At 46.7% G+C, this 21684-nt stretch overlaps 1 protein-coding gene across 1 annotated transcript in view; it reads right to left on the reverse strand.

Moving 5' to 3' along the window:
- Positions 1-21684, reverse strand: part of SPTBN4 (spectrin beta, non-erythrocytic 4) — an 82553-nt gene that overhangs the window by 56113 nt on the left and 4756 nt on the right. Inside the window, exons 3-7 of the mRNA XM_053607283.1 lie at positions 8176-8327; positions 7023-7196; positions 4428-4519; positions 2962-3042; positions 1433-1548 (exon numbers count right to left, since the gene is read on the reverse strand). Coding sequence (XP_053463258.1) covers positions 1433-1548; positions 2962-3042; positions 4428-4519; positions 7023-7196; positions 8176-8327 — 615 coding nt within the window. The remainder of the gene's footprint in view (positions 1-1432; positions 1549-2961; positions 3043-4427; positions 4520-7022; positions 7197-8175; positions 8328-21684) is intronic.

The following is a 21684-nucleotide window of genomic DNA, read 5'->3' on the forward strand; positions in this document are numbered from 1 at the left end:
AGTAAGCTTACAAGTGCTATGTGAGGTTTGAGGTCAAGAATATGGGTTTTAAAGGCTCACAAAGAAGAAAGTGTATGGTAACACATTATGGTATAAATCAGTCAAGCAGCTAGGAGAAGGGGGTGGGTAAATTCATACCTGTTGGGTACAGTGCACACTTTCTGGGTGAAGAGCACACTTATAACTTGCTCATTCCATATAAAAACAATGTAAATAAAACTTGTGTACCCCCTAATATTTGGATAAATAAATAAATAAAAATCAAGGAATGGGGAAAAAAAAAATGGGCTTTGGGGGCAGCATGTACTTGAATCCCAGCTCAACCACTTCCTTACCATATGTCTGTAGAAAATGGGCCTAACTTCTCTGAGTCTCAGTTTCCCCACAGTTTTAGTAAGGGTAATCATGGTTCCTCCCTCCTTCAAACATTGTTAAGTATTAGAGAGAATAACTTGGCACATAGTAGGCACTCGACAAATTCTAACACCATTTTAATTTACCCATTGAATCCATAACATTCTTACGGGTCCCTAAGTTTGGCTACTTCAGGAAACTCACTTCCATTAGCACCTATTAAGTGCCAAGCATTGAGCACAGAACACAGCTCTAAGAGGCAGGATAGAAAACTGACGGAGAACATAAATTACTGGTTTTCACTGTGATGGGCAAAGTGACTTCATATCCCTGAGCCTTGATTCCCATCACTGTAAATAGAGCTGATAATCCTACCCAACCAGGTCAGTGTGAAGGTGAAGGTGAACAGTTCTGATAAAGTTCCCAGCTATGTGTTTGGCACATAGAAGATGCTCAGAGGAAGGAAGCAGCTTTAATTCCAAGGGTGAGAGATTGGGGGGAGTGCTCATGGGTAGGGGATGAGGCCGAAGTCAGGGATGGGGTTTGGGATACATAGAAAGTGGAGGAGTTGAGATGAACTGTGGAGAGGGGTGGCTATGAGGGTGGGCTAGAGTAGAAATGAGGCTAGAAATGGGATATGGATGGGAATAGGAATGGGGTCAGCACTGAAGATGGGGCTGAGATTGGGGTGGAGATGGGGTGGAAGATGGCATTGGGATTGGGGGGAAAGAGGGGGTCAGGTCTGGGGGGGAGATGGTTGAAGACGGAGTTGGGGAAGGAATTGTGGATGGGGAGGAAACAGGTGGGGAAGAAGGCAGAGTTCTGCTGGGATGGGAATGGGGGTGGGGATGAGGTTAGGGTGGGAGTGAGGATGAAGGGAGGAAAGGATGTGGGGATGGGAAGGGGGAGGGGTTGGACACAAGGAAAGGCAGGAGGTTAGGTTGGAATTAGAATTGGAAATGGCCTTGGGATTGGGGATGGTACTGCAGTAGATTGGGGTTAACTTTGAGATGGCTTTGGAGTTATCGGGCTTAGGCATCCCTGAATAGAAGTCTGGGTGGGGCCATGCAAGGCTCACCTTCAGGGTCCAGCAGACGTGCCAGCCCCAGGTGCTGCTCAGCTGTGCGGAATGCTCTCTGCAGGTTGTAGTTGGCGTTGGACTTGGTGAGTTTGCTGAAGTCCACAAGATCGGGCCTGGGCAGGGGCACAGAGCGGGCAGGCAGCAGGCAGGCTCCAGAGGCAGTGGGCAAGCAGATGAAAAGGCATCCTTGTCTGAGCCCCACCCAGGGTGAGGGGCAGGGGACACAACCCAGCCCAGGGGCAAGCTGGGTGTGCTGGTATGTGCTGTGTGCAGTTTATCTGTGGTGTGAGTGTGCAGACTCCCGCATGTCCCTCGGGATTCCTGGGAATGTGAGTGTGTGTGCATTTGCCGCTGGGCATGTGTAAGCCATCCTGTGTGCATAAACCCACAGGTGGGTCCGTCGGTGGGTGCTGGGAGGAGAGGAACCACACGTGCCTGCCTGTGTGTGTCTCCATGAAACTATCTAATAATACAAGTGTGTAAAGCCCTGGTGTGTGTCGTATGAGGACGTGTACATCTGACGCACATGTGTCCTCCACTCAGAGTATTTACACAGAGTGTTTTGTAGCAGTTAGAGGTGTGAGGTCTGGAGCCAGCACAGCAGGGTTCAAGCCCCAGTTGGTCACATCCTGCTCATGTTGCTCTGGGCAGGCCACTTCATTTGTCTGTGCCTTATTTTCCTCGTTTGTAAAATGGGGACAATAACAGCATCTGCCTCATAGATGAGTTGGACATATTGAACGGGTAGGTGGAATACTAAATGACTGAGAGGCGCTTGGAACAATGCCTGGTAGGCAGACAACACTCAGTAAATGCTGCTGCTTGCTAGCATGACCCTGGTCACAGCTTGTGAGTTTCTGTGGGGGGAGGTCTGGGTCTCCCCCTGTGTATATGTATGAGAAGCAGGTGTTATGAGAGAACATGTGTCCACAGCAGAGAAAGCTGGGTTTTGGCTTCTCTACATCAGAGCAAGTCTCTCCCAGCTTCTGGGCCTCAGTTTCCCCAATCCGTCTTGTGGCCAATCATGACGTGGGTGTGATTTGTATGGGTGCCTGACTCTGAGCCAGTTCAGCACCAGGCTCTGAGGCACAGAGGGGTGCGTGGGCAGGGATCCAGGACAGGGGGCTCTGGGGCTCTCTTCCAACAGGAGGGGATGCAGTGTACACACCAGTGGGGAGTGCCCCATGGAGCAGTAAGACCCCTGCGAACATCCAAGTAGCAGGTGCAGGCTGTGTACTTGTATGGGTATCTGTGTGTGTGCACACATTTGTAGAGGGGCCTGTGTGTGTCCATGTGTGCCGAGGGCACATGGCCTGGACAGGAGTGAGTGTGGGTGTGTGTTCCTTCATGTAAATGTACAGGGGATGTGTGTGAAGGGAGATAAATGTGTATGTGTGTGTAGAGGTGAAAAGATGAGTCCTTGTGTCCATGTCTGTCATCTATACACACACATGCACAGGTGTGCGGCTGTGGGGACATGGGATGGGGTGCAGGGCTGGGCTGGGCTGCCCCAGGCCAGGTGGTACCTGTGCCGGTGAATGAGGGCATTGAAGGCCAAGCCATCCCGCCAGCTGGTGGTGAAGTTCTGAATGTTTACCTCAGGGTAACTGGCAGTGTGAAGGGGGAAACAGAGGCAGAGATGGAGAGAGTCAGGAGGGAAGTGAGGGGAGGAAGAGAGGGAGATAGAATGGTAGGGACGGAAGCGGTGGGGGAAAGGACATAGAAGGATAGATGGACAGGTGGGTAGGTAGATAATACAGATAAGATAAGGCAGGTGGATGGGGAGAGCAGGGAGATGAAGGGAGAAAGGAGAGGAGAGAAAAAGGGAGACGAGGGGCAGAGGAGAGAGAAGGAGAGAGGGAGGAGGGCAAGAGAGACAGAAAGAGTGAGATAGAGATGGAGAAAGAAAGGAGGGGAAATAGAAAGAGAGAGAGGCAGGAAGAGAAAAAGGAAGGAGGAAAAGAGGCAGGGAGGTAGGGAGAAGGAGAGAGAGGTACCAGGAAAAGCAGACGGAGATAAGGACAGACACATGAGGAAGCAGATGCCATTGCAAGACAGACAGCCCAGAAGGATGACAGTCAGAGAAACTCACTTCCATCCCAAACCTGCTCCCTCCCTCCTTCCTCCCAGGGCTGCTCTCCAGATGGCACTTGAGTTTCAGGCCATGCCCCCCCCCCCCGCTGCAGGACAGAGTAGGGGGTCCAGGGGACATGCCCGATAGAGCTTGTGCCTTGCCTCCACCATCTCAACTGCACTGAAAGTACCCAGGGCCCTGAACTTTCCTGCCCAAGCTGCCAGATCCCTGGTGTGTGCCCTCCAAGGCAGAGAAGGGGCACTCACGGGGGCAGGGGTGGCCAGAGCCTGGACATGGGCTGGGCATCCACACAGATGCTTGTGAAATATTTTGAAATGTGGGATGAAACGGGATGGGGAGCAGAGAGAAGGGGGAAGGCTGGAGACAGTCCATGCCTTGCCACATTGATCTTTGAGGAGTCCAAGAATTCTAAATTTGAACTTGGCCTGACTTATTAGATAGGTTTGTCAAGGTCAGAGAAGTGGAAATATTTTATTTACCAGTTTGTTAGCTTCATATGTAACTTTTTTTTTTTTTTTGAGACAGAGTTTGAGACTGTTGCTCTGGGTAGAGTGCTGTGGCCTCGGAGCTCACAGCAACCTCAAACTCTCGGGCTTAAGTGATCCTCTTGCCTCAGCCTCCTGAGTAGCTGGGACTATAGGCACCCACCACAATGCCCAGATAATTTTTCTATTTTTAGTAGAGACAGGGTCTTGCTCTTGCTCAGGCTGGTCTCAAACTCCTGAGCTCAAACGATCCACCCGCCTCCAGAGTGCTAGGATTACAGGCATGAGCCAGGGTGCCTGGCCAGATGTAACCTTTTGACACTGTGACATAGGTTACTCCTTGAGCTCTCATCTGGGAAGGAACTGTGGAGGTTAGGGGCCCATCTGCCTTTGAGGAGAGTGTGGGGCTTACCCAGCTGTCTTCATCTGACACCATAAGAGCAGAGCATCCTTGGCTGAGCGCGTCTCTCTGTTGTCCTCAGTCTCAATTTTGATGACTTGAATCTGGAAGAATACAAAAAAATGTAACTAGGACCTGAAGAGAAGAATACAAAACAATGTTACTAGGGCCTGAAGAGCTGGAGGCCAGGAAGCCCTCTCCATCCTGATCCCAGGGAGGACAGCAGGTGATGGGGAGGCAGCTTCAGGCTGGGCATGGGGATTCAGGAATGTGAGACTAAGTTATGGAGTGGACCAAGACATCCACAACTGGGGCCAGAGAGGCAGTTATAGAATCAGGTCTCAGTTTCCAGGGAAGCCTCCAAACTGAGTGTCTGGGCTAGTTTCCTGATGCAAGCTGCCATCACCTCTCCCTTGGGCTGGCACAGTGGCCTTTGTGCTGATTTCTCTGCCCCTGTGCCCAAGTAGCCGAGAGAGGGACCCTGTGGACACTCCAACCACACTGTGGCCTGCTTCACACCTGGTCAAAGCAGAAGTCCTCATGATAGCCCCCCAGGAGTCTGTGACCTCATCTTTAATAGTTCACTCCATCCTCCCACCTTGACACCTTTGTGCTGGCTGGTCCCTCTGCCTGGAACATTCTTTCCCCAAGTCCCCATATGGTTCCACCCCACCTTGAGGTGTTTACTTAAATGTCACCTTCTCTGTGAGGCCTTTGCTGAGCACTTGATGTTAAAACTCCACACCCACCAAATTTCTTATACCCCTTTCCTGCTTTATTATCTCCCTAGCATTTATCACCACCTACACGTTTTATCTGTTCATCAGGTTTACAGTTTCCCCCACTAAAATATAAAAGCTCCAGCATTACAGGGATGTTTATCTGTTTTTCCATTGCCACATCCCACTGAGTAGGAGTTCAATAAAGTTCTGAACAACCCAGAATCTAGAGTGGGTTCTAGTGCCTCAGGTGGATATTTGAGACTTGGGTCCCAGACTCAGGAACTGGGCTTGGCAAGTGGGTTCCCAGGAAGAGAATCAAGATATTCAAAGTGGCCTTGTCCCCTGCTGTAGGGCTCCAGCCACCAGCACAGATATGCTTGCCATGGTCTCATTCTTGGATTTTATACTGAGAGCATCCCCAACCTCTCCTTATCCCCTGAGCTTTACCTCCAAGATCCAGTGGACTCCTGAATGCCCCTTCCATCCCAGTGTCCTGGACCCATAACCACAGTATCTCAAAATGGCCTTAGTATCTTCTCCAAACCTTTTCCTCCCCCCTGTCCTGTTTCAGGGTAGCCCCACCATTCCCTAGTCCTCAGGCCAGAGCTCTGAGTCTCCTCCTGGATATTCTTCCCCGAAGGCCTGTCCACCCTACCTCCTGAGTGTCTTCCCCCCTGCCCCCGTTCGCTTCTCCACAGTCCCACCCTGGGCCACATCTCCAGCCTCCTCCCTGGGCTCTCTGATCCCAATTTTGGTAACCACCTCCAATCCAGAGGGATCTTGCTAAATCTGATTATTCACCTCCCCTTGATAAAACTTTCTAATCTCTCCTCATCTCAGACAGAATAAAATCTGAACTGCTCATCCCAGATCCTCTGGGCCCTGCCAACCCACCCCCCACCTCATCTCCCTGTGTCCCCCCAGCTTCTCATTCTCTAGCCACACTGCTCTTCCTTCCGAACTTCCAACATGCCAAGCTCAGCCACCACAGGCCTTTGCATCTGCTGCTTTCTCCCTTCATCTCTGTAGGTTGTTCAGCCATCAGCTCCTCAGAGAGCCCTTTTCTGACCCTTCATACCTAAAATCTCAACAGCACCAACCTGATATGTTGTATCTGTTTTGCTGCTTGATCATAATTTGTTCTTTTATACATAGCTTTTAAACTTCTTCTCTGCCTAGAAGTGGTCCTTATTCCCATACATGTCTTGTCTGTGTATTTTTGTTACAGTTTTTTTTTTTTTTTTTTTACCGGGCCTAGTTTGAACTCTCCACCTTCGGTATATGGGGCCTGCGCCCTACCCCTTGAGCCACAGGCACGGCCCTTGTCTGTGTATATGTTATTGTTTATTGTCTGTCTCCTTCACCACAATGTAAGTTTCAAGAAGGCAGCACATTTGTCTGTGTTCAAGCAAGATTGCCTAGATTCAAATCTAGTGCCAGTACCCAGCTCCACGCCTCTGAGCGCATTTGTTCATCTACCTGTCTTCAGTATCCTCATTGGCAAAATAGGGTAATAAATAGTATCTAACTCTATTTGGGAGGCTGAGGCAAGAGAATCGCTTTAAGCCCAGGAGTTGGAGGTTGCTGTGAGCTGTGTGATGCTATGGCACTCTACTGAGGGCCATAAAATGAGACTCTGTCTCTACAAAAAAAAAAAAATAGTATCTAACTTATGGAGTTGTTGTGTGTTATTAAATGTCAAGTGCTTAGAACAGTGCTTGTAACAGAGTAAATAACATATAAATGATGACTATGTTAGTTATTTTGATTAATATTTTCCTCCTCACCACCTGGAACAGGGTTCCTGGAGCATATTAGGGATATTTTTGGAATGAATGAATGAATGGTGGGGAGCATCTTCCTAAGGCCCACCGTCGGGGATCACCTGGAAGCGCAGGATAATGGTCCAGACCAGACCCAGCGTCAGACGGTGATTTCCATCCACGATGTCATGTGATCCCACATTCTCCAGGTGCACGCGCTGCTCCTTCAGGAACTGCAGCGCCTTGTCCACGTTCTCCAGCGAGTGGATCCTCATGCGGCCGCGCGTGGGTCTCGGCTAAGGCGGCAGGGGCGGCAGGCGATGGGCGGATCTGGCCCAGAGGGACGTGCCCTCGGCCCGGCAGCTGCCAAGGAAGCCCGCCCCTCCCATAGCCACGTCCCCTGGGTGTCCAAAATCAGGCTAACCTCCCTCAGTTTTATCCTCTTGAGACCCAGGACCCTGAATCACATCTCTCGATGGCTTTTTCAGGTCACTGGCTCTGCCTCTTCCGCAGACTCACCACCTCCACATTGGTAACCATACCCTCAACGTGCAGCCCCTCCCCTGCAATCTGTAGCCAAAGTCTCGCCCCCCCATCTATTGCTCTCCCAGGCCACCAAGGCTTTACTATTAATTCTGTAGCCACACCCCTCAATGCCTCTCTTGCCTAGAGCATGCCCTACCCCTTGTTTAGTGCAATTCCTTCCTATGGTGTTTCTTCCCCCTCTATCCCCACGCCCCTGAGCGCCAGGCTCCAGCCTTTTAAAGCATCTCTACCTTGAATCTCCTCCCTTTGGGATGATGCATCATCCAAGCCCAGAAACATACAAACCCCAATCCATACAAGCCACACCCCCAATGACACTGCGTGGTGGCGTGGGACCCCACCACATAGGTCTCATGCTATCAACGAACTCTACTCCCTCTCCTCCAACCCTGCCTAGAGACTTCCACCCTCTTACACGGCTCGCAGCAAGAGTTCTGCCCCAGTTTTACAGCCGCGCCCCTCGCTAAAACCCGTCCCTTCTAATAAAGCTCCTCCCTTCTCCAATGGCCCCACCCCTTCCAACGAAGCTCCGCCCCTAAACCACAGGCTTCGAGTTGGACAGAATCCCACCCAAGAGCCGGGGTCCTAGCAACCGACTTCCACCCCTGTGCCACAGTCCCATCCACAGTTAGCCAGAACCCTACTCTAGTCTAGCCCGCCCAGAGAAGCCCAACCCTCAGCCAGACACCCCAGGGCCGCCCTTTCCCTCAGCCCCTCAGACCGCCTCACCAGCTGCTCTCCGGACAGCACTTCCAGAAGGCGCGTGAGCACGAAGCCGTCCCGGAGGTCCGCATAGAGGTCCCCAATGTGGCAGCCCACACGGGCAAGGTGCGAGTTCACCCACTTGGTGAAGGTTTTCTTCTGCACAGCCTCCCGTTCATCTGCAGGACAGACCCTCATGAGCCCCCGTTCCCGCAGTAAGCCTTGACCCCTTTCAGCTCAGTTTCAGTCCTGCACCAGCCAAACCCTGCCTGGGCTCAGTTCTCTGCAAGAATCCAGCCTTAGCACAGGCAGCTCCTCCTACCTGGAACGCCCCCCCTACTCTCCTGCCCACCTGAAGACAATCGCCCACCCCTTTAAAGTTTTCCTGAGATATCACGTCCACAGGAAGCCTTCTCTGTTTCTTATCCCGATGGGCTCTGTTCATTCATTCAATAACTCTAGTGCCGCACTGTTCTAGGCTCTGTGAATACAGACACGTCCCCCTCCCAGGGCTCAGGATAGTGGGGGCACAGGTAATATTCCAGTGAACACGGGGGCGCCCTGGAAAGTTTAAGGAGGAGGAACAGGATGAGAGTTGTGTTTCAGGAATATCCAGGGCTGCTGCGTGAAGAGTAGATCAGAGAGGGCAAAACTGACAGCCAGAAACCCAGGAGATTGGAGAAGAGGCCCAGGAGAGAAAGGATGAGGCAGAAGCTGTGGGGATGGGAAAAGGGGACGTATTGGACAGTTAGATGAAAAGTCAGAGGCTGATCGAAATAGCCCACAACTGTAATCCTCCCAAATTCTAGCACTTTGGGAGGTTGAGGTGGGAGGATTGCTTGAGGCCAGAAGTCCAAAATTAGCCTGATCACCAATGAGACCCTGTCTCTATGAAAAATAGAAAAATTAGCTGCATGCAGTTGTATGAGCCTGGAGTCCCAGCTACTTGGGAGGCTTAGGTATGAGGATCGAGCCCAGGAGTATGAGGTTGCAGTGAGCTACGATGACACTGCTGCCCAGTGAAAGAGCAAGACCCTGTCTAAAAAAAAAAAAGAAAGAAAGAAAAGGAAAGAAAGAAAGGAAGGAAGGAGAGAAAGGGAGAAAAAACAAAAGTAAAGAAAAGAAGAAAAGTAAGACATCAGCTTATTTTGATGTGAAGAAGAGGAAAGAAAATACTAGACTGAGCACTTCCAGGAGGCAGGAATCCTGTCTCTAGCACCTCTTCCTTAGAGCACTACATTAGCCACCTCCCTTCTAGGAGAGAGTAGTCACCTGACTCAGTTCTCACCAATAGGAGGTGAGTGGAAGAATGTGCAACTTCTGCCTCACTTGCTTACCAAAAATTTGTTCGGACTTCTCTTACTATTTTCTTTTATAGTAACAGCTTTAAGGCTGGGCGTGGTGGCTGATGCCTGTAATCCCAGCACTCTGGGAGGCCCAGGTGAGTGGATCAACTGAGCTCCCAAATTCAAGACCAGCCTGAGCCAGAGCAAGACCTCATCTCTAAAAATAGCCAGGTATTGTGGCAGGCCCTGTAGTCCCAGCTACCCAGGAGGCTCAGGCAAGAGGATTGCTTGAGCCCGAGTGTTTGAGGTTGCTGTGAGCTGTGATGCCACAGCACTCTACTGAGGGTGACAAAGTGAGACTGTCTGACAAAACAAATAAATAAAATAAAATACAGCTTTAGTATGAGCCATACTTAATATACTATGAAATTCATCCTTTTAAAGTATAAATTCAGTGTTTTCTAATATATTCCAGAGTTGTGCAACCATCACCACTAACATCAGAACATTTTCATCACCCCACAAAGAAACCCCATAGCGGTCATTTTTCATTTTCCCTTCCTCCAGCTCTAGGCAAACACTAAGCTACTTTTTATGTCCATGGATTTGCCTGTTCTGAACAGTTCATATAAAAAGGATCAGAGAATATTAGTCTTTTTTTTGTCTCTGGCTCCTTTCAATTAGTATAATATTTTTAAGATTCATTCATGTTGTAGCAGGTATCAGTATTTTATTTCTTTTTATGGCCAAATAATATCTCATTACTTATTTATTCATCAGCTGATGGATCTTTGGGTTGTTTCCACTTTTTGGTATGAGGAAATAATGCTGCTTTGAACAATAGGAAAAAGTTTTTGTGTAGACATATGTTTTCATTTGTCCTGAGTATATTCCTAGAAGCGGATTTTTTTTTTTTGGTCATGTGGTAAGTTTGGTTTGTGGTAATTTTTAAGGAATTGTCAAACTGTTTTCCAAAGTAGCTGCACCATGTAACATTCCCAGCAATGTATGAAGGCTACAATTCCACATTCTTGTCAACACTTGTTATTTATTTTCCCCTTTCAAAATTTATTTTTTATTTAATTTTTGGTTTTTGTATGTTCGACACATTTTATTCAGATAACAATCTTAACTGTGAGCTGTGCGAAGCTACCAGTTTGAGCACTGTTGACTATTTTTTTCAGGCTCTGAAAAGCTCTAGAGATCTCGGTAGAGGCTGGAGGAACCAGCTCAACCTTGGCTGTAGTACCAAAATGTGGCCAATGGAGGCTTCGATTACATCACAGCAGTGTTGACCAGCGCTGGGGCCTTCTCTGCAAGGTTACAGACAAAGTGAGCCATGGTGCTAGGATGGAAAGTTTTTTGTTTTTTGTTTTTTATTTTTAAGAGATGGGGTCTCAAACTCCTGGCCTCAAGTGATCCTCTTTGAGTAGTTGAGATTACAAATGTGAGCTACTGGACCTGGCCACACTTTTTAATTATTATTATTGTCATCCTAGTGGGTGTGCGGTGGTATTTTATTTTGGTTTTGGTCTTCATTTCCCTGATGACTAATGATGTTGAGCAACTTTTTATGTTCTCTCATTTTTCTAGAGATAGGGTCTCAATCTGGCGCCCAGGCTGGATTGCAGTGGGACAATCATAGCTCACTGTAGCCAGCAACTCCTGGGCTTAAGCAACCCTGCCTCAGCCTCTTGAGACTATAGGCACAAACAACCAGACCCAGCTAATATTTTTAGACATTTTTTAAGAAACAGGGTCCACTCGCTGTGTTACCAGGGCTGGTCTCAAATTCCTGGCCTCACGTGATCCTCCATCTCAGTCTCCTGAATGCTGGGATTACAGTTAGGAGCCACTGTGCACGACTGTTTTCATGTTCTTATTGGCTGTTTGTATATCTTCTTTGGAGAAATATCTATTCAAACCTTTTGCTCATTTTGAAATAAGGTTACTTGTATTTTTATCATCTGTACTATTTCTGAAACTTCTTGTGAATCGATAATTGTTTTTCTTTTTTTTTTCTTAATGTGAGGTTCCTCAGTGGCATGTAGTCATTTAATAATTAAAAGTTTTTTTAATAAAAAGGGAATTACTGCCTGGCCTTCCTCTTTCCTTATGGGACTCCTGTCAGCTGAAACACGCAGGTCTCCAGAACACAGGATGGCAGGAACCTGGAATCCGCACTGACTACTTGCAGCTGAGTCACCTGCCAATCAGGCTGCTCATTTAGGACTATGCAGGAGAGAGAATAAGCTTCTGTCTCCTGTAAGTCACTGTATCAGTAAGTCTATTTACTTATTTAGTTACTGTTAGAATTTCATTATCAAATTTTTAAGTTTCCTATTAGTGTAGAAATAAAGATGTGTATGTATATTTCCAGTCTATTTCCCTTTTCAACCATTTGAAATCTCTCAATAAATTCCTTTATCATAAACTTTACCTTTTGCAACAATATTAACTATTGTATTTTACTCTGGCAGTAGAAATATACATTAAGGCTCGGTGCCTGTAGCTCAAGCAGCTAAGGCACCAGCCACATACACCAGAGCTGGTGGGTTCAAATCCAGCCCAGCCTGCCAAACAACAATGACAACTACAACCCCAAAAAATGGCTGGGTGTTTTGGTGGGCACCTGTAGTCCCAGCTACTTGGGAGGCTGAGGCAAGAGAATCACTTGAGCCCAGGAGTTGGAGGTTGCTATGAGCTGCAACGCCATGGCACTCAACCCAGGGCGACAGCTTGAGGCTCTGTCTCAAATAAAAAGAAAAAAGAAATACATTGATTGCTCTCTGTTTTTTTGTTTGTTTGTTTATCAGACAGAGTCTCACTCTGTAACCCATGCTAGAATATCATGGTGTCATAGTTCACGACAACCTCAAACTCCTGGGCTCAAGTGATCCTCTCACCTCAGCCCCCTGAGTAGCTGGGTCTACTGGCATGCATTGCCACTCCTGGCTAATTTTTCAATTTTTTTAGTATAGACAAGGTCTCACTCTTGCTCAGGCTGATCTTGCACTCCTGAGCTCAAGCAATCCACCTACCTTGGCCTCCCAGAATGCTAGGATTACAGGCGTGAGCCACCATGCCAGGTTTTTTGTTTGTTTGTTTTTTGCAGTTGTTGGCAGGGATCGGGTTCGAACTTGCCACCTTTAGTATATGGGGCCGGGACCCTACTCCTTTGAGCCACAGGTGCCGCCCAGGGTTTTTGTTTTGTTTTTTTTTTTACTTTGACTTGTATCTTCATGTATACCTCTAATTTGAAAGCAAATATGCAGATATTAGCAGTAAATCCAAATGAAACATCTTGTTTGTTTAAATGTGAGTTTTGTGCTATTTAGGCGGGTTCAGGGGCCTGTGTGGACACATGATCATCAATCACAAGTAAGAAAACGGTAACAGGAATGAGGTCAAATAGGTTATTTGTTCGTCTGCCTTCTAATGGCCAATGCCCGTGCCAAATAGCAGATATGGGCTAATATGAACGCCCAAGTGGAATGTTAGTGCATCCCAAGATCAGTACCAGAATGAGGACAGTTGAAGTCTGCCCTTCCTGTAGTGACTGGCTGTGTGATTCCTTGAGGTTATCTCCACTCTCTGGGTCCCCATTTTCCCCTTTGTTAAAAAACAGGTTTGAACTAGATCAGGGTTTCTTCAATGAGTTTTTGGGGACCCCTGTTTCTTGAGATCTCATGTTTGAGGGAGATAGATGCATAAGAATATTTTTGGTTTTGCAATTTCATTTTTGATAATATGCAAAGAAAATAAATTGGAACATATCCTAGACTGCCTGGATAACAACTTCATAAAGGATGATGCCTTGGTATTTGTGATTACAATTTTGGTACCATGAAGCCAGGGTCAAGAACTAAAAAGTTCATGCCTGTAATCCTAGCACCTTGGGAGGCTGAGACAGGATAATCACCGAGGCCAGGTGTTCAAGACCAGCCTGAGTGAGACCACATCTCTACAAAAAAGTAGAAAAATTAGCGAGCATTGTGGTGGGGACCTGTATTCCCAGCTACTTGGAAGGCTGATGTAGAAGGATCACTTATGCCCAAGAATTTGAGGTCCATAGCACACTTGTAGTCCCAGCTACTTGGGAGGCTGAGGCAGGAAGATCACTTGAGCTCAGGAGTTTGAGGTTGCTGTGAGTTAGAGTGATGCTACTGCACTCTAACCTGGGACAACAGAGTGAAAGTCTGTCTAAAAAAAAAACTGAAATGGCCACAAAGGCCAGACACATTGTATGCAATGAGGGAACTAGGACCTCCTATAAGCAGGTAGTAGCCATACAACCCCCATGACTGTGGCCTGGCAGGATGGAGGCCAGCGTTGCCATATCATGTGATATTTCATGAGGAGCCACAACTCTGGCTTTTTAAAAGTCCCTATTTTTAAATGTTGGCAACTGATTTACATTTTCATAAAACACAGTGGGGGGTGCAACCAAATGTGCCTCAGAGTGCTGCTCTGACCTAAGATGACATTGAATGTTCACTGTGTTGGCGTGTTTGGCTAGCGTGTGGTGTCTTTTTTTGCCCCTCTGGTGCCACCCTCCACTCTCTAAGCCCAGGAAGGCTGAGTGGTATGGACTGTATGGATGGGTTCCCCAGCCCTCAGAGGCCCTCAGATTTCTGGTTGAGATGGGTCACTGGGAGATCAGAGAGAGTGAAAGGGGTCAAGGGATTTATCCCTTCCCTGCTCCCTCCCTTCCTGACCAGTTCTGGGCAGTGCCTGGTTCTTCCATCTCCATCTCCTGACTTCCTGGCCCGGTCCCTGGGGCATCTCTATCACCCTTGTAAGTTCCCTTGGCCCTGCCCACCCCTCTGTAAATAGTCCTTTCATTAATCACTCTGCAGTTTTACCCCTTTAAAAGGAAGCATCTGGGTGGCGCCTGTGGCTCAAGGAGTAGGGCGCCAGCCCCATATACCAGAGATGGTGGGTTCAAACCCAGCCCTGGCCAAAAATTGCAAAAAAAAAAAAAATAATAATAATAAATAAATAAACGGACCCATCTGCTTCCTGTCAGGACTCTCACTGACACAGAAACCTTTGGGTTGTCAAGACTCCCAGCCAGCTGGGCACAGTGACTCTTACTTGAAATCCTAGCACTCTGGAAGGCCCAGGCAGGGGATTGCTTGAGAAGTTCAGGACCAGCCTGAGCAAGAGCAAGATTCTATCTCTACCTAAAAATAGAAAAATTAGCTGGGTGTGTGGCAGGCACCTATAGTCCCAGTTACTCAAGAGGCTTAGGCAGAAGGCTCACTTGACCCTGGCTCCATGGTACCAAAATCGTAGTTGCTGTGAGATATAAGGTTGCTGTGAGCTATGATGCCATGACACTCTACCCTGGGTGACAGAGTAAGACTCTGTCTCAAAAAACAAAAACAAAAACTTCAGGCCAAATGACAAGTGTCCTATCACTGCCATTATTCTCATACTGAGTTCTCATACCTAAATGACATTTAGGTATTTTTCACCATTATGGTAATCACTAATTACAAGCAAAACACATTTCCTAAAAATAACACTTTAATTTGCCATACACTTAACACATGGTGCAGAGGAATAAACATTCCTTTATCCCTTGGCACATCATGGCTAACAGGGAGAAAATGCAGACTTAATATACAAATGATATATTTGACCATGAGTCTGGGAAAGTTTGGAAAACCAAGTATTGGTAGAAATGTGGCAATATAATAACCATCATGCTGCTAAAATGTGTGCAGACAGTGATGGCCACTCTGAAAGCTCTCTGACATTCCTGAGTCAAATTGAATCAGAACATACCGGCTCGGCACCCTAGGCACAGTGGTTACCACGTCAGCCACATACACCATATCCATTAGCCCAGGCCTGCTAAACAACAATGGCAACTGCAACAAAAAAAAGCCAGGCATTGTGGCAGGCACCTATAGTCCCAGCTACTTGGGAGGCTGAGGCAAGAGAATCGCTTAAGCCCAGGAGTTTGAGGTTGCTGTGAACTATGATGCCACAGCACTCTACCAAGGGCGACATACTGAGACTCTGTCTCAAAAAAAAAAAAAAATCAGAACATACCCACCCTGACCAGGCAACTTGGCTCCTGAACATACATCCCAAAGACTTCTCTCACACTGGTTCATAAAGAGTCATGTGCAGTACTGTTTGTTCAAGGGGGGGAACCCTTACTGGGAGTGAGTCACGTATTACTAGTGTGTAGCGTGGGCCCAAGCAGCAGTTAGAGGCAACAGATTAGATGCCCTCAGAACTAGATGGATGAGTCCTTAGGCACAAAGCCGAATAAGAAAATAATACAAAGAATGCAATCTAGAACATGATAAAACTTGCATGGACTAGCAATACCTGCATGCACAAACCCATTACGTATAGATCCCAGAGTTATAACAAAATGACATTGCAGTTCACTAGAGGAAAATACAGTCTTTTCAATAAATGGAGCTGAGTCAACTGAATACCCAAGTGCAGAAGAAATGAGCCTGACCCACACTGTACAGAATAATACATCATAAATTTCATTTGGTTTATAAATCTAAATGTGAAAGCAATATAATAAGGCTTTTAGAAGAAATGATCAAAGAAATCTCAGTGATCTTGGAGTAGGCAAAAGTTGTTTTGTTTTTTTTTGAGACAGGCTCACTATGCCACCCTTGGTAGAGTGCCTTGGTGTCATAGCTGACAGCTCAAATTCATAGCTCAAACTCTTGGGCTTAAACTCTTGCCTCAGCCTCCCAAGTAGCTGGGATGACAGGTGCCTGCCACAATGCCCGACTACTTTTTGTTGTTGCAGTTGCCATTGTTGTTTAGCTGGTCCAGGCTGTGTTCAAACCTGCCAGCCTCAGTGTATGTGGCTGACACTGTAACCACTATGCTACAGGTGCTGAGCCCCAAAAGATTTCTTCTTTTTTTTTTTTTTTTGCAGTTTTTGGCCAGGGCTGGGTTTGAACCCGCCACCTCCGGCATATGGGGCCGGCGCCCTACTCCCTTGAGCCACAGGCGCCATCCCAAAAGATTTCTTAAGTAACACACAAATAATGTTAGCCTATAGGAAATCATTATTAAAATAGACTACATTAAATTCAAGAAATTCTGTTCCTTAAAAGGCCTCATTAAGAGAAGGAAAAGACAACCCACAGAGTGGGAGCAAACTCAACACATATACCTGTCAAAGTACATGTACTCCTACAAAACTATCAGAAAAAGGCAGATAAATTAATAAGAAAATGGGCAAAACAGGCCTGGTGTGGTAGATTGCTCCTGTAATCCTAGCACTCTGGAAGGCCAAGATGGGTGGATCGCTTGAGCTCAGGAGTTCAAGAACAGTCTGAACAAGAGTAAGACCCTGTCTCTAGTAAAAACACAAAAATTAGCCAAGCGTCAGGGTGGGAGCCTGTAGTGCAGCTACTCTGGAAGCTGAGGCAAGAGGAACGATTGAGCCTCAGTTTGAGGTTGCTGTGAGTGAGCTATGATAGTACCATGGCACTCTATCCAGGGCAACAGAGTGAGACTCTGTCTGAAAGAAAGGAAGAAAGACAGGCAGCGCCTGTGGCTCAGTGGGTAGGGCGCCGGTCCCATATTCCGAGGGTGGTGGGTTCAATCCCAGCCCCGGCCAAACTGCAACAAAAAAATAGCCAAGTGTTGTGTCACGTGCCTGTAGTCCCAGCTACTTGGGAGGCTGAGGCAAGAGAATCGCTTAAGCCCAGGAGTTGGAGGTTGCTGTGAGCTGTGTGATGCCATGGCACTCTACCAAGGGCCATAAAGTGAGACTCTGTCTCTACAAAAAGAAAAAAGGAAAGAAATGGGCAAAAGACTTGAACGGTCATTTCACAAGAGGATATTTGAATGGCCAATAAACATATGCAAAGGTGCTCCACCTCATGAGTTGTTATCAGTCATCAGGAAAATGCAAAGTAAAACCACAACAGAATGCACACTTACTGGAATGGCTACAATTAAAAGGACTGACCATACCAAGGGTCGGATGTACAGCAAATGAGTTGCTCATACACTGCTTGTGGGAATGTAAAATGATACCAGCTGGCAGTTTCTACTAAAGTAAATACACACTTTCTCTATGCCCCAACAACTTCACACCTAGATGGGTATAAGCCAACAGAAATGAGTGCACATGCGCACCAAAGACATACACTAGAAGTTGAGAGCACCACCATTTGTAATAGCTCCAAACTAGAAGCAAGCCAAATACTCATCATCAGCTGCATGGATAAACAAATGGTGATACTGCGGAATACTGCACGGGAAGGAATAACAAATACAGGAAGACAACACAGTTGACTCTCACAAGCCCAATGTTGAGTGGTTGAAGCCAGACACAAAACAGTAGCCAATGAATTATTCCATTTATATAAAGTTTAAACACTAGTAAGATCGATCTATGCTGTTACAAATCGGGAGATTGTTTGTTCCCCAAACAGGCCACCAAAAAAAAAAAAAAAGAGGAGAGTGTTCACCCTTGGACAGTAAGGATGGAGAGGAGGCCTAAGGAGGCTTCTCTGGGGCTGTCTGTCATGTTCTGCTTCTTGGTATGGGCACCGGTTAGAAGAGAGTCCTGGGCCAGGTGGGAGGATCCTTGAGGTGAAAAGTTTGAGACCAGTCTGAGCTAAAGGGACACTCCCTCCCTACTAAAAAAAAAAAATAGAAAAAAAAAAATGAACCAGGTGTTGTGGCGAGCACCTGTAGTCCCAGTTAATCAGGAGGCTGAGGCTGGCAGATCACTTGGACCTAGGAGTTTGAAGTTGCTGTGAAGTAGGCCAAGGCCATAGCACTGTAGCCCAGGCAACATAATGAGACTGTCTCAAAAAACACACAAGTGCTCATTCGTGGAAAAATGGACGCTCATGATTTATTGGCCATTCCAATAAAGATAATGATAAAGAATTAAATATAAACATACACATGCCTACTAATTAGTAGCACATATTTCACAAAACCGTCTGTGTGCAAAGGAAAGGATTCCTATTAAAACTATCCAAATGATTGCCTATGTAGAGGACTGGTATGAGATATGGCAATAAAAAAGAATAAACAAAGAGGAAAGAGGGCTCACAGATCAACGAAAAGAACACACCAGAAACTGTGGAGGGTGACTAACGCTACTCCCTGAGCATGGGGGCTAAACAATTTTTTTAATCATCTTCATGCAAAAACCATGTTATGGAAGACCCTGATTAAAGGGTTTGACTTTTGATTTGAAGAGAGAAAAATTATGAGAGAAGTGAGGATAGAGATGCCAAAGAAATGCACCAGAGGAGTCTACCTCATATTTCTACTTTGAACAGCAAGATAATTTCAGCAGGATAGTTACTGTTAACCTGAATGTTGCTGGTTTTGTGATTCGGGCCTAGAGTTCCTCTATAAATGTCTTTTAGTTGTAAAACTATACAAGAACTGTAGGCATAGGAGTTTTGTTTTTGTTTTTGTTTTTCTTGTTTGTTTTTTAAAGAGTTTCACTCTATCACTCAGGCGAGACTGCCATGGTATCATCATAGCTCACAGCAATCTCAAACTCCTGGGCTCAAGTGATCCTCCTGCTTCAGCCTCCCAGGTAGCTGGGACTACAGGTACCTGCCACTGCACCCAGCTAATTTTTCTAATTTTTTTACAGAGACAGAGTCGGCATAAGAGACTTAAACAGAGTTACGCATTTGTGTGAATTTATGAAAATTAGACTTAGAATAATTTAAGTGAACACAGAAGTGTGTGAGAAAATCTTTTTATCTTAAAAGGAATTCCTACATTTCTCTGAGCTAGATGCTCTGTGAAGCATAGTTCTAAGATTTGATTGTCATCTTGCCATATCCCATCTGTGCTTAAAATCTTTTCACAGCTCCCTGATGCCCTATAAGGCCCTTCAAGATCAGGCTCCCACTGGCTCCTCTCCTATCACCATTTACTCCTCACCTGTACTAGTCTTACTCAAGCCACTCCTAACTTCTGCAGGTCTTGTCTGCACTGTTTCCTCAGCCACAAATATTCTTCCACTCACTCTTTACCTCAATGTTCACTCCTGTTCATCCCTTTAGGCCTCAACTTAGGCATCTCCTCTTCCAGGACGCCCTCCTTGATTTTCCAGGTTGCATCAAGTACCTCCTCCAGGCTGCTACACCCCCTGGACCTCCCCATCACAGCCCTCTGCCTATCACAGCCCTGAGTCTTCCGCCTCTAACCCCACCCCACCCATCCACCACTGGACCATCACTGACTAGCTAGATCTGTCCCTCACACTGGACAGGGAGCCCCGTGGGGGCAGGACCATGGCTGGTTCAGTCACTGCCATGCCCCTCATATTGGCTAGCATAGGCTAGGCATACACCAGGTGCTGCATAAATATTTTATAGGTAAAATATCAAAGCATAGAATTCTTTTTTTTTTTTTTTTTTGCAGTTTGGCTGGGTCTGGGCTTGAACCTGCCACCCTCAGTATATGGGACTGGCACCCTACTCACTGAGCCATAGGCGCCACCCTAAAGCATAGAATTCTAAGTTGGTATGTTCATGTGTTTTTGATGTTCTAGGAGTCTAAAAGTATGATTCCAAATTTCCATGATATTTCTAGATCAGAAGAAGTTGGCAATCCACGGGTTGAAGGTTCATATTTCATGGCACCTACAGATTTTTATTTTTATTTTTTTGAGACAGAGTCTTACTCTATGGCCCTGGGTAGAAAGCCGTGGCATCATAGCTCACAGAGCCCCAAACTCTTGGGCTCCAGTGATCCTCTTGCCTCAGCTTCCCAAGTAGCTGGAACTGCATGTGCCCAGCACAATGCCTGGCTAGTTTTTTCTGTTCTTAGTAGAGACAGGGTCTCACTCATGCTCAGGCTGGTCTCTAACTTCTAAACTCAAGCAATCCTCCCTCCTCAGCCCCCCAGGGAGATTTTTTTTTTTTAATTGAGAAATACCAGACAAATGTCAGAGCTAGTAACTTTGGGGCCCTTATTTCCCCGTGGCCAGAGCTAGTGATCAGGGCCTTGTTGTCCACTACACTCCTCATTTATGTCACTTGCTTCCCTGGAGGCCTTTGAGTTTGACACCCCTACTTGACATCTTATAAAGTTCCAAGAATCTTAGTATCAAAGATCCCAAAATGCTGAGTTACGAAAGTTTTGACATTCTGAAGAAACTGACTCTGATGTTAAGGTTTTAAGATTTCATGGTTGGTGGCACCTGTGGCTCCAAGGAGTAGGGCGTCGGCCCCATATACCGGAGGTGGTGGGTTCAAACCCAACCCCTGACAAAAACCGAAAAAAAAAAAATTTCATGGTTATAACTATACCATGATTATGGTGCTCCATGTTTCTTTTTTTTTCGTAGAGACAGAGTCTCACTTTATGGCCCTCAGTAGAGTGCCGTGGTCTCACACAGCTCACAGCAACCTCCAACTCCTGGGCTTAAGCGATTCTCTTGCCTCAGCCTCCTGAGTAGCTGGGACTACAGGCGCCCGCCACAACGCCTGGCTATTTTTTTTTTTTTTTTGGTTGCAGTTTGGCCGGGGCCGGGTTTGAACCTGCCACCCTCGGTATATGGGGCCGGCGCCCTACGGACTGAGCCACAGGTGCAGCCCGGTGCTCCATGTTTCTAAGATGTTAAAGTCCCAAGGGTAAAGGTGCTAAGAGTTTGATGTTTTTTGTTTGTTTGTTTTTTCTGAGACAGAGTCTTACTCTATCACCCTTGGTAGAGTGCTGTGGCGTCACAGCTCACAGCAACCTCAAAACTCTTGGGCTTAAGTAATTCTCTTGCCTCAGCCTCCCAAGTAGCTGGGACTATAGGCACCCACCACAACACCTGGCTATCTTTTTGTTGCAGTTGTCATTGTTAGCAGGCCCAGGCTGGGTTCGAACTCAACAGCCCTGTTGTATTTGGCTGACACCCTAACCATTGAGCTACAGGTGCCAAGCTGAGTTTGATGTTTTAAACGTTTGTGGTTATAAAGTTACGCATCTCTGAGGGTTCTTAGGGTCTCTGCATACAGAGTTTTAGTGTTGATGATTAAACACTTCTGAGATCCCAATACCCTATGAATATGAAGTCCTAAGGTTCAAAGGTCTACAATTCTGAAAGTCTTAGGTTCTACAACTCTATTACGTATGACTATGAAATTCTCTGGTCTGTGTTGATAAATCAACAACATCAAAGTAGGGTGACCACTGTGCCTGGACACTCAGGGAGGTCAAGGCACGTGGATCACTTAAGCTCAGGACTTAGAGACTAGCCTGATCAAAAGCAAGG

This window comes from Nycticebus coucang, chromosome 10, assembly GCF_027406575.1.
Source record: "Nycticebus coucang isolate mNycCou1 chromosome 10, mNycCou1.pri, whole genome shotgun sequence".
In the NCBI taxonomy this organism is placed as follows: Eukaryota; Metazoa; Chordata; class Mammalia; order Primates; family Lorisidae; genus Nycticebus; species Nycticebus coucang.